Source organism: Delphinus delphis, chromosome 9, assembly GCF_949987515.2.
Source record: "Delphinus delphis chromosome 9, mDelDel1.2, whole genome shotgun sequence".
NCBI lineage: Eukaryota > Metazoa > Chordata > Mammalia > Artiodactyla > Delphinidae > Delphinus > Delphinus delphis.
The window spans coordinates 55,505,712-55,519,491 of record NC_082691.1 but is presented as its reverse complement, the minus strand read 5'-3'; the positions used below and the strand labels follow the sequence as shown (position 1 = coordinate 55,519,491).

The window sequence follows — 13,780 nt, the reverse complement described above, 5'->3', positions numbered from 1 at the left end:
CCCAACATCTATTGAATGTGCACTATGCGTTAAGCACTGTATTACACTTTACATAAGCTATATCATCTAATCTTTATGGCAGTTTGCCCTGTTTTATGGAGGAGAAAACTGAGACACAGTTAATTAATTTGACCAAGGTCATCTAACTAGGATATAACAGAAGCAGAATTAGAATTCCAGCAGTCTGATTTTAGAGCTCCCTCTTAACCACTTTGCTGAATGTCGTACTGTCTTGCTTAACAAACAAAATCGAACCTTAGCTTGGCTCTCTACCTCTTCCTCAATTTGGCCCCAACCTACATATTTTGTTTTTTCTGCTCTTCCAAAGTCTAGCAAACCTGGCTATTTCTAATACATTTTATTGTCCTACCTCCACGCCTGTGCGTGTGCTATTCATTCCTTAGGAAGCACCCTCTATACTCACTCCTTTACCAGCCAAAAATTTAGCCATCCTCAAAGCCTCACTTGGACAATGCTCTCTCTGTAAATTATTTCTGGATTTACTCTGGAAATAAATCCTCTCCCTATTCTCCACTGAACTCCCACAGCCCTTTGTACTATTTTTATGGCCCTTTTTGCCAACTCTATGTTTTATAATTGTTTAATGTATATGATTCTCTTCTCATGCAGAGTATAATTTCCTTGGGGATAAAAATCATGTCTAATTTTTTTATATATCCTAAAGTATTTAGTAAACTCCAACAAAAAAATGTTCAGTGCATATCTCTTCTATGTTAAGAAAGCATTTTCATTTATGATAGATATAATAAAATGATGATATAACTTAAAAAAAATATTTTTCAAGAATGAAATAATACATATTTTTCTGTGTTGGTGATAGATACAAGTTTTAATTTTTCTCTTTTTCTATCTGATAAAGCCTAATATTTCCATATATAGTCTTGCTGGCCTGCTAATCAGTCTTTGTAAGATATTTATTAGAACATGTGTTTATCATTATTCTATTAACAATTAAAATGTGTTAAATATAGAGAATAAGTAAGATAGTATTTAGCACAAATGAAAATATTTTACAAGTTAAACTAGAATTGTATGTGATAGCTGGGGGAGTAGTGACATATATTGAAAAAGGGATCATGAGCCTATGTTGTTGAGAATCTACAAAGTATATGAAATGTGTAATCTCTTCTTTAATTCTGGTGCCACAGGTTGAAGAAAGCACTGTATTCCAAAAGAATACTCATCCAAAGATCATTCATTCACTTATCAAATATTTTTATAAATGTTTTAGTATATCCAGTGATGTGTTATGGGGAAAGAGATTTGGATATTAAAAAAGTCTATTTCATGGGTAATTTCCTTTAGATAAATACTAAATGGACAATAAAGGAAAGGCTAGAACACAGTTGGGATTTTGGTGTACCAACAAGAGTTTCAGAGAAGACACTTTTTAAAGCAGGGGTAAACTAATTTGATCTCATTTTATTTTGCTTATAATTGGAGGAATAGTATTGTTGATAAAAAACAAATGCTAAAATTAGATAAGGTTATTGTTCTAACTTTACGTTATGTCTTTGGAGAAAGAAGTAAAGTAAATACTTCATACTTTTTTGACACAGGGATGTGCTTTGTGGTTACCTTTTGTGTACGAACATTGGTAATATCCCGAGGCTTGGAGAACTCGATGGTGAAATCACATCTACTTTAGTTGTACAGCAGGCAAGAACATTAAACTGCAGGTAATGGTCTAACCATTCTATGAGAACATTAGTCATCTTATTTCCCAGGAATATAGCTTAGGATTACTTCTGTTTTCAGTCCATGTGTACGTTAGTAAGATGAAATGGACTCTAGTCCATAGAGGTGATTAAGGAAATCCTGACAGAAAAGATATGAAAAGAAGAGAATTAGTTGACTGCGGAATGTTATATGGTGGCTAGAGTTATGTTTAATTGGTCAGTAAAATCTTTCAGGGTTTAGTTTGCATTTCATTCTTACTAAGAGAAATGAAAGAGGATTTCTGGGTAAAATCAGTAGATTAAATATATGCATCTTCTTTTGCTCCCTTCTGAAATCCCACTAAAATGACACCAAATGGATCTTTTTTAGAATTCATTTATCCACAGGGAAGCAGAGAAAGGGAGGGGAAACAACAGCAACAAAATTTTGGAACGTGGAGAGCAAATAGATGTGTGGTAGATGATTATCAAAACTAAGAAAGACAAATATATGATATCGCTTATATGTGGAATCTAAAAAAAGGGTACAAATGAACTTATTTGCAAAACAGAAGTAGAGTCACAGATGTAGAAAATAAACTTATGGTTAGCAGGGGGTAAGAGGGAGAGGAGGGATAAATTGGGAGACTGGAGTTGACATATACATGCTACTATATATAAAAAATAGAGGGCTTCCCTGGTGGCGCAGTGGTTGGGAGTCCGCCTGCCGGTGCAGGGGACACGGGTTCGTGCCCCGGTCCGGGAGGATCCCACATGCCGCGGAGCAGCTGGACCTGTGAGCCATGGCCGCTGAGCCTGTGTGTCTGGAGCCTGTGCTCCACAACAGGAGAGGCTGCAACAGTGAGAGGCCTGCGTACTGCCAAAAAAAAAAAAAAAAAAAAATAGAGAACTAATCAGAACCTACTATATAGCACAGAGAACTCTACTCAATACTCTGTAATGGCCCATATGGGAAAAGAATCTAAAAAAGAGTGGATATATGTATAACTGATTCACTTTGCTGTACACTAACACAACATTGTAAATCAACTGTACACCAATTAAAAATAAAATAAAATAGATAAACAACAAACAAACAAACAAAAACTAAGAAAGCTGAAGTCCTAAGTCAGTAATGGGGAAAACCAAGAGATAAGCCAATACATACTGTCAGTCCCGAAAAGCTCAAAAATGGGCAGTGTCATCTACTTCTGGAAGAGGGAGTAAACGAGTTGGAGATTGGGAAAGGAGCTAAAATAAAGAAGATAGGTGAAGTCTGTTAGAGAAGCTGCTAGATCCACAGATTGCTTCCCTGACGCAGCTAAACTGGGGATTGCTCACCCTCCCATGAAAGATTTGAGTGTTACAGTCTGCAAAAAATAAAACAGAAGGTTTCCAAACTGAAGGACAGCAGGAAATATCAATATCAGATTTGTATAGAAGTGGTCCAGCCTCATTGGTATTCAGTCAGAAAGTCCTAGAATTTCTAATCATCTGTCTGGTTCCCCAACTCAAATATGAGCAGATTATCAGATTTGTGAAGAAAGACTCTAACATGAAAAAAGAGAGAGAGAGGGGGAGAAACCAACAACAGAAAATACAGCAACCAGCTATCAACATTTATCAGAGATAAGACATTTCTATCATGAAACAAGAATAGAGTGCTATTTTTAAAAATGAGGAACATTAAGAAAAGAAAAGAAAGGCTGTTGGAAATTAAAAACACGATGGCAGAAATTAAATTCAATAGTTGAAATTATCTCCCAGAAAATAGGGCAAAGAGGCAAAGAAAGGGAACATAGAGCAAAGCTCTCCATTTTGGAATGGAAATAATAAAGAACAGAGAAAACAGCAGGGAGGAAATTAGCAATGAGTACCTCCAAGAGAATTATCTAGAACTGCTGGACTTGAATTTCCATATTGCCAGGCTCACCAAGTGCAAGGTGCAATGAGCGAAATTAGAGACACATCAAAACTTATCGTTAGGAAATTTCAGAACCTTAGGACAAAGAAAAGGATCCCAACTGTTTCCAGAGAGGAAAGAAAGAAAGGATCAGGCATTAGAATGGTTTAGGGTCTATCAACAAGAGCCCTGGGATCCAGAAGACAATGGAGAAAATGATTTCCAAACTAGAATTCTGTACCCAGGCAAAATATGAATCAAGTGTGAGGGTAGAAAATAAAGTCACATTTAAATATGCAAGTTTCCCCCGAGTTTACTCCCCTATGTCCTTTCTCAGGAAGCTATTAGAAATTGTGCTGCACAAAATGAAGAAGTAAACTAAGAAAGAAACACAGGGAATTTAGGAAACAAGATACTCACCATGGAGAGAGATATGGCAATCCTCCAATGAATCGTGAGGGGAAATCCAAGATGTCCAGCTCTGAGCCATTTACAGGAGCAGAGCCAACCAAATCAGATAGGAGCAGAGGAAACTTCAGGTGGAAACTGCAGGAGAGATTATTTCAGGAAGGTGAACTGATGTTCAGACACATCTTAAGTGGAGATTTTGACAGCAGAATTGGACTAATTTTGAGGTAGTGATACTTCCACAAACAAATAAGAGACTTGCTAATCTGAGGGAAAACAGAAAGTTGTACAAGGAAAAGAAAGGGGTTTAATTATGGCGTACTATGTCACTCAACTAAATAACATTTACATAATCATCATAATGCACAATTTGTTATTGATTTAACTATCGATCAACAAAATATGTGATGGAAGGTAGGGGAGAGAAGAATTCTCAAATTCCATAGAGGGAAGTCAATTGATAATACTTAAAATGGAAAAATTAAAAATAGTGATACAAACTCATTATTTAAAGATATGTACATAAAAAACAAATGAGTCAATTAAGAGTAGAAACTGGTTTCCTTCAGGGGGGGATATACGGGGCAGTAGGGGGCAGTGGATCGCTTTATTGCATTTTAAAAACCAATTTGTCTCTATGTGCATGCATAATGTTGCTAAAAATGAAAGAATGGAGATTTTTATAGTAGCACTGACATGGTACCATATGCATAAATTGATTATGAATATACATTTTCAGTTCCCATCCTGTTTATTTATTTATTTTTATCCTGCTTATTTTTTTTTCCTGTATATGTGGGCTTGCTATTTTAAATAGCTGTTGCAGTAGTATAGTCTTCTCAAATATACAGTTGATCCTTGAACAACACTGGTTTGAACTATGAGGGTCCACTTTTACGTGGATTTTTTTCAATAAATATGTGCTACAGCACTACACAACTCCCCATTGGTTGAATCTGTGGACGTGGAACTTGGATTTCCGACTGCGGGGCGGGGGGGTGGCACTCCGAAACCCCACCTGTTCAAAGGTCAGCTGTAATTTGTTAATAGAACAATCTTTTTTGGGAAATGTAAACCCAAACCAAAAATTCTCATCCTTGTTTGAAATATATTTGACATCTTGAAACCTACTTATTTATCAAGTCAAATGCTAGTAATAATGGCTTACTTGACTTGTACGTGATAGCCAAGGCAAAATGATAAAACCATTTCAATTCAGGCCCTTGTTATAATAATTATGTTTAAATCTTAAGATATATCAATATCTCTGAAAGGAATTAGATCAAAAGATTCAATTTCTGTCTCCATTTAAAGGTTGAAAATGTTTATGCTACTGTTTTTTATTAGTAATAAAGAGAAAATAGAGAAAGTGATATTGCCTACTTTTAAGTTTTTAAGCATGTTCTCAAGATGAATGAATTCACGGAATCCCATTTTCTTTTTGCTCTCCATTTATTTTTAGTGGTGGGCATGTTAAGCTTGACGAAGATGTAGACCTTGGCTATGTGGAAGATGGGACACCTTGTGGTCCCCAAATGATGTGCTTAGAACACAGGTGTCTTCCTGTGGCTTCCTTCAACTTTAGTACTTGTTTAAGCACTAAAGAAGGCACTGTTTGTTCAGGAAATGGAGTAAGTATTCAATACCTCACCATGGGGAACTATTCAGTCCTTTTATATCACAGAAACAGACAAGACCCTAAACTGCTTATTTCTGTAATGATCGAAAACATGCTTGTCCATGTTTCTCTAGCTGGTATGTGAACCGTCATGTGGTCATAGTCATTTGAATATGTCTGCCGTGTAATCTGTGAAAGCCTGGGGATGTGAAAAACTTTAATGTTCCTGACCAAATTCTTCCATCTTCCTCTCCTATTAGGTTAAATTGATCTTTAATATAATGCTAGTTTTCTACAAGTGACTTAGGAGACAAATTTTAACAAACTATAATGGGATAAAAAAGGGAGTGCAAAGCAGGGGCAATGGCCACAATATTTAACAACTGGTATGATCCAGGCACTGACTGGTTAGAACAGACCATAAGTAACTGCCTTGGCCACAACAGTAGGTACCTGCTGAGGATAACTTCTAGAAATAGAAGCAGAATAATTAAGGAAATGTTTCTCAGAAATATATGGAAAGAATGGTGGTATTTAAAAGACCAAATTCTATATGTTAAGTCATATATCTGATAATGTAGGTCCTATATAAGTAAATTTATAGGTTAAATAAACATGCTCTATTAGTGATTCCAGTTTTGACATTTTCAGTTAGGAATTCGTACACTAACGAAAACTTCCTCTTCTTTTTCTTTTGGCATGTGCTATGATTTTCTTTTTATTCTCCTTCTGGATTCTTTGCTTAAACTGGTTATACTATCCAGTTGAGGTAAAGGACCCCTGTCCTGGAATTGTAAGCCTTCAATCCTGGTCATTCCATGTATATCCCTAAGGGATATGCCAAGAATTTCCTTAGGGAGGTATTAGTAATTGTTACTTTTTGCCAAAGGATAGGGATTCTGATGGCACAGGAGAATAGAGAAGACATGTAGTAAGTTGTTCTGCTCCTATAAAGGGATCTGCTAAGTCTTCTTTCCTTAATAAAGAAGAGAATGCTAGGGAGAGATGCTTTTTGGGGGGATGGGAGAAAAGAATAATGGAATTCTTTCTTGATCATTATGCTAATGAATAACTGTATCTTATTCATCTAGAAGTTCTGAGTGTGAAACACAGTTGTGTCAATTAACTATTTGTTTAAGGAATGAGTAAATGAGTGATAGACACAAATAAATCAGGTGGCAAATAGCATCCAATAATTTTTAATAATTATGCATAATTATTATAAAAGTTATATTCTATGTATTTTTAATATAACTCTGTATATGTGACAGAAATTAAAATGAGAAATACAGTAGATATTCTCTATATAGTATACATCAGGTAGGTTAAGAGTATGGGCTTGGAATCAGTCTGAGTTTAAATCCCAGCTCTACTCCTTACTAACTGGGTGAGATTGGGCAAACTACTTAGCCTCTCTGTGACTCACTTTCTTCCTCTGTAAAATGGGAATAATAATATTGCCTAGTTTACAGGATTGTTGTGAAGCATCAATGAATTAACACCTGTAACTTATATGTAATACTTAAAACGATCCTTGTGACATAGTGAGTGTCCAATAACATTAGCTATGACTGGGTTTATTATGATCATTGTACATCGGTGTCACTGTTCTTGTCACTATGTCACTGGTGCTGTTGTATGATATGGAAACATACTTGGAGAAACCAGTTGGCCTCGTTATGGTCTGTTGAAAAGATAGTGGTGAAGTGGGGTCTCAAACCCAGGCCTTTTTTTTTCTTCCTGCATGTTTGTTAATCTGCAGAAATTTGCTAATCTGAATTAATTTGAAATCTGCACTTTGTTAATCATATTTTATAGTTACATTTAGATCTGCATGTATGTTGTCTTCTGGCAAATTCAAGCAGACAAAAGACAAACCTATCCAGTCAAAATCTGTCTCCTGAAGCACTTCTCTGATCTTAACCCTAACTGAATTCTCTCCTACTTCCCACTCCTTTCAAAGTTGCTTTGAATCACAGGATCTTAGGTATAGATTCTGTTTCCTGGCTATATAAATGAAGACATTATTGTCTGATAATTTTTAAAAATTTGGTGCCATTTTATGTGAATTTTTTTCCTAGGTTCTGTTTGAGGGAATTCTCAGTTTCCATGACCCTGAGGTAGCTAATCTCTAGAGCTTGGGCTGAGGTGCCCAGGTTACGGTTTTGTGAAGCTTTCTTCTCAGACCACTGCAAAGCCTCAGGCCTCCCCTCTTCTTTGTCAGATTTCTCTTTATCTCATCTGCTTCCTAAAAGATGAATAAAATTTTGGTATAAAGATCCTTTCTTTAGAAGAAAGAAAACTTTAGGGACTTCCCTGGTGGTGCAGTGGTTAAGAATACGCCTGCTGGTGCAGGGGACGCAGGTTCAAACCCTGGTCCGGGAAAATCCCACATGCCGTGGAGCAACTAGGTCCATGCTCCACAACTGCTGAGCCCACACGCCGCAACTACTGAAGCCCATGCGCCTAGAGCCGGTGCTCCGCAACAAGAGAAACCACCTCAATGAGACGCCTGCACACCGCAACAAGGAGCAGCCCCCGCTCGCCGCAACTAGAGAGAAGCCCGCACGCAGCAACAAAGAAAGACCCAACGCAGCCAAAAATAAATAAATTTATTTTAAAAGAAGAAGAAGAAGAAGAAAGAAAACTTTGTATTGGATAATTGGCAAATGATTATAATTCTGCTTAGTTTTTTAAATCTCCCTCATAAAATTTGAGTTAATGAAATTCAAACCAATCACTTCATTGATTTTTGTTTTAGACGTATAAATTCATTCCTCTGTTAAAATTCACTGTCCCCTCTGGGTCAACTGTTGATCTCTAGAAAATATTTTTTTAAGTACTTGAGTAAGATATAAAGTAGTAGTAGGAAGAAAGTACCAATAAATTTTCAGGACCATCAAATTCTAGGCATATAATAATTAGAAATTAATGTTTATTTTTCATGCCTCTGCACCAGAGACTTGGCATTGACTCTAGATTGATTTTGGATTTCAGGTTTGCAGTAATGAGCTGAAGTGTGTGTGTAACAGACACTGGGTAGGTGAGGACTGCAGCACTTACTTCCCTTACAATGATGATGCAAAGGCTGGCATTACTCTGTCTGGCAATGGTAGGTACTTAATTTGGTCCCATTATGTTGTCGTTATGCACAAGGAAGGAGAAAACTGCCCTTCTGAAAGTTTCATTTCGATTATTCTTATATAACTCAAATATAAGTTAAATCCACATAATAATGAATTACGATATACACTTGGGGCCCATATTATGAAACTGATTGTTTCCATTAACTTGTAATGATATGAAATATTGAGTATAACTTAGTCACCTGATTTAGCTGGATCTTGTCCTATATCAGACGGAGATTTTCCAAGTATTGTACTCATTTGGTGCTGACAACAAACCCTACCATTTCTTTTCAATGAAGAAAGTAGTCAAAATTCTTAAGTGTCTGATTTTATATTTTATATATTTTATATGTTTATATATTGGGACTGAATAAATGAGGAAAAATTGGAATTGATTTTAAAATATTTTGTTGACTTTAATATTCTTTCTTAAAGAACCTCATCTATATTCAACTCCAGTTCTGTGGCCTGAACTGTAGGTAATTCTAGAAGTAGTAACCTTGGCCAAGGTGCCTGGAAGGGGTTCGACATGTGTAACAAACAGTGGGTGCAGTTCTAAAAGCTAGAGTGGCCCAAATGGAGAAGTAGAAATTAAATGCAGATAGATACCTTGGAGATGAATGTCCCCTTTTAAACTATTTTTATCATTTCGTTATTGAGTATTCTTCTGCATAAAATAATGCTGAAATCCTGACGTCCATTCACCTCCAAAGAATGAGAAAATGATTATTTTCATTCTAATCATCCATACAGGTTACACATCTTAGCCAATGTGACTTTAATAATGAAACTCACAGAATGATTAGGGTTTTGGCATCCTCAGTCTTAGCAGTAGTAGTGTGGTTCCAGCAGTTAAAACAGAGATGAAGCTATTCACGTCCGTGGATTTAAGTAACTCGTCAAAAGTCATACCATTGCTTAGAAGTAATCAGGAATAGCATTCAGGTTTATTGATCCCTGTTAAATCCCTGGAAGGAAAGGAAGGGTACACAGATAGGCTAGGTCTTAGAGTAGGAAAATCCCAATGTCCCGGGGTGCATCTGTACCCACCCATCCCACAGAAGACCTGGGCAGAGTGGAGTTGGCCAGTCTCCTAGATGCCCGAGCCATGCTATCCCCCGTGACTACTGAGGGCTCCCAGATAGAGAGGCTGCCATTTCTGTCATGGGGAATTGGAATCTGCTCCAGTCACCCATGATTACTGACCTTTGATGTCCAGAAGGACTCCTCAGGAGTGCAGCAGACAATGAGATGTATGAGCTGCTCTGGGTGAGAGCCCTGAAATTTAACATGGGGTATAAGTCATTATCAGCAAAACCGGTCTCCTGGTATCAGAGCCAGGCCTTTTCTGCTCTTGGGCTCTCACTTGCACTTATTGTCCAGGCCTTTGACTCACTGGGCCGCTCTCACTGCTGTGATCCCTTAAAGATTGCAGCGCAGCCTGCCTGACAGTGGATGCTGCCAGACACAACAGTGCCATTGCCCAGTCCTGAGCTCCAGCCCTGCCCTGGCTTCCTGTTAGTCTGGTGTAGCCTCGCTCTCACACCTCACCAGCACCAAGCTCCAGCTCACCAGACTCTATCTTACCTTTGGTTTTTCCTTCTCTAGGATGCCACAGCCATTACTGTCAAGACTGGGAACTACAGTCTTCTATCATCTACACCCCCTGAGCCCTGATTCTGTTCATCTGTAGGCATGTTTTCCCCCTTTAGAAGCTTATATTTACATAGACAAAATATCACACAAAATAAGGACCTTACACTGGTTGTCAAAATGGAGTGATAGGAACAACAGCATTTCTAGAATTTCTGAGAAAGAGGTCAGGGTCAAAAAGAACATGGATTTCTAAATATTCCTCCCGAGAGGATGCTATGCTATATGGTGATACAGTAGTATCACCCCTCCTTTCTTCCCCTTAACTTTACTCTTCTTTCTTTTAGTTCAATGACCTTATTATATTTTCCAGAAAAATACATGGAAAATAAAACTGTGCAAAATGCACTTGGACAAGAATTAACAGGGAACATACAGAAATAACTATTTATTTTAAAAAACAATGGATATGGATTGCTAAGTTATGGTCGATTTTTCTTCCCTTGAAAAATACCTACTTTTAATTTCAAGGTATATACGAATATCAGAGCATTGTCATACACCTGAAAGTAATATAATGTTATGTGTCAATTATATCTGAATAAATAAATAAAATTTGAAAAAAAAGGTTCTCTAAAATTAAAACTGTACAAAGAAAAAAATACCCACTTTTTAAAACAAATAATGTTATTAGTGTGATGATTACAGATCTGGAGAATAAAGTTCCTGAAAGAATTTTATATCAAAATTTCAATTATATACACTGATCTTCATTGTTTCTTTTTTCCCCCCAGGTGTTGCTGGTACCAATATTATAATAGGCATAATTGCTGGCACCATTTTAGTGCTGGCCCTCATATTAGGAATAACTGCATGGGGCTATAAGTAAGTGAAATGGCTCAGTATGTTACTGTCAAACTATACTTTAAAGTATTTATCTAAACGAATTAAACATCTAGAAAGTTTTGTATCATTGGATAAATATACCTGCAGTGAAAATAAGTCTGGCTTAATATTCAATCAATGATTATTCTTGGCATGATTAGAGGTAATAATAATTTATCATTTTTTAGATTTTGAGATAACTCCCTTCTATTCTAAAAATACTGAGTATTTCTTAAAACCATTGCATGAAGTAAAATCAATCTAAATCGTGTCTCATACAAAGGCCGTGTTGGTTTGCTCTTTAGTGATGCAGGTTCTCTTGACTTAAACCCATTCCCCCAAATCTAGGCAAGATAGTGAATTAGAGAGCATAGCGCTTTAATAACAAAGGTCATATCAACAAGAACAACAGCAGGATCTGCTCCTGAGTGCTTTCACTGTGGCCATGCATCCTGCAAAGAGCAAAACCTCTCCACAACCAGTATGAAGGAGGCATTGTTATTTGTTACATATGTGGGTGTTTTTGTGTGAAGAAAAAACTCCTCAGAGATGTAATTTATTAAAATTGAAATTCAACTGTAAGTTACAACTTTTAGAAACCTAATTCTTAAGCTTCAAAGTTCAACTTACAATTTTTTGGTTCTATTTATAAACTTGAAAAAGTTACACATTTTATAACTTTTGAATATTGGATCCCCTTAGCTAGGCATTTAGCTAAGTAAATGACTTCACACATTCCAAACTTATTTGTATACTTAATATGTTCATTTCCCTTTTCAAGTACTTCAATCTTACGATGTGAAAAATTTCCTTAGTATTCAAATAGCTTATTTATGTTTAATAAAGTAAAACTTAAATGTGACGCACCTTAAGTTTTTAAAATATTTCAAGTTAAAATCATAGTCCTGCTGATCTCTGAAATGTTGTATCAGGTCCCCAGGCTTGGGGTGTTTCTCCTTTTGGAAAGAAGTCCTGCAAATTTTGCTAGACTTTCTGCCTATTAGCCCATTTTATATTTTTTTTTTTTAATTCATAGATCAAATTTGGCTTACTAAAAGACTTGGGAATTAGACTTTTTTAGACTTTAAAATTACCCAAAACCTTTCAATAAACTAGGCATTATATAATCATTTGTTGCTGTTGTTGTTATTATTATTATTCCCTGACATGGTTTTAAGCCAACTGAATTAACAGAAACTTCCTTAAAAGTGTTTGTGGCTCTTGCTTGTTGTGAGATCAAAACCCGGAAAGTTTCTTTGGCTGAAAGGAGAGGGCAATTAGTTGACTGCCAGGATAAACTTTGTATGTTATAAGTATTAAAATGCAGAAAGACATTTGTGCAAGGTTGTATTAACGAATAGCACAGACAGCAGGGTAAAGTTTAGCGTAATGTAGTTAACGTGGCATAGCACAGCGAAGGAGGGCACAGCGTAGTGGTAATGCTTTGCCCTAATTAAATGGGTACCTAGCTCTGTACCAGCTCATAGATACTCAGTACCTATATGCCTTTTTAATGTGCAGTTCGTTAGGCACATTGCATACTTACATTTGCACAGGCTGATTTCAGCATAGCGTTTGGAGTATAAAATTACATGTCTGAAAGAAAGGCTTTTCTGTATATATATTGTTTGAGCTCTTCTCACACCTCAGGTGAATTAACCCCATCTTGGAGTCACACTATTTCCTTGACTTCCCTGATACAAGACTTATGTAGTAATTGCCGTCACAACCTTGCTGTTTTGAAGTAGTTCAGTGGTTTCATTTGGTCATGTGAGAGGGAAAGCAAAATTGTTAGTTCTGTGGTGTGTGATTTTCTGCCACCTACTGATGCAAATTGATATTTCATGTTTACAATTTTGGAAAAAATTACCCTTTCAGAAATATGAAACCTAAACATCTACTCCTACTGCTAATGAAATTACCTGTGTCTGTTTGTTTTAATGATTAGAATGAAAAGTACTTCTTTCTGTATATCATTTCTTGGTTTTACGATATTTAAGTGGTTTCACTTTTTTCATTTCTGAATGTATGTACTTTGCAGATTATTAAGGAAAAAGACAAATCTTGTTCATACCACAGTATTCTCTTCATAAATAATTTGAACCTGACTGATGAAAGTTTTAGTGTTACTAAATTTATTCAAATATGTGTAAAAATAGAATAAGGATGTAGAAATTTTAATACATGAATTAAATTCATGACTATGCTGTTACACATATTCTATTTCAAATTCCAAAATGAATTTAGGACCTGAGAACTCATTTTTTCATTAATCCTTCCAATTAAACTTTCTACCCCTTCTCCAAGCCTTGGGGGAATGGCAGGAATAGGAAATGAGGAATACTCATTTGGAACTGGTGGACCACTCAGGTAATCAGATTGAGAGAATAAAAAGTAAAACATGTTGAATAGAAAGATTTTGGCTTATTTTTCTCTTCTATCTTATGGTTTCAGGAATTAAGAATATTAAGTATCAAATTGGCACTTTTACTCTCATGAACTCATTATTAAATGAGATAGACAGTGCATGGAATAGATTGGCAGGTGAAAGTGCTACAAACGAAAT

The 13,780-nt window shown here is 36.2% G+C and overlaps 1 protein-coding gene across 15 annotated transcripts in view; it reads left to right on the top strand.

Annotated features, from left to right (window-relative positions):
- ADAM22 (ADAM metallopeptidase domain 22) overlaps positions 1-13,780 on the top strand; it is a 245,400-nt gene that overhangs the window by 198,923 nt on the left and 32,697 nt on the right. For all 15 annotated transcript variants that reach the window (XM_060020586.1, XM_060020590.1, XM_060020591.1 and 12 more), the window contains exons 22-25: positions 1,581-1,700; positions 5,453-5,621; positions 8,606-8,720; positions 11,124-11,214. In XM_060020586.1, the coding sequence (XP_059876569.1) occupies positions 1,581-1,700; positions 5,453-5,621; positions 8,606-8,720; positions 11,124-11,214 (495 nt within the window). The remainder of the gene's footprint in view (positions 1-1,580; positions 1,701-5,452; positions 5,622-8,605; positions 8,721-11,123; positions 11,215-13,780) is intronic.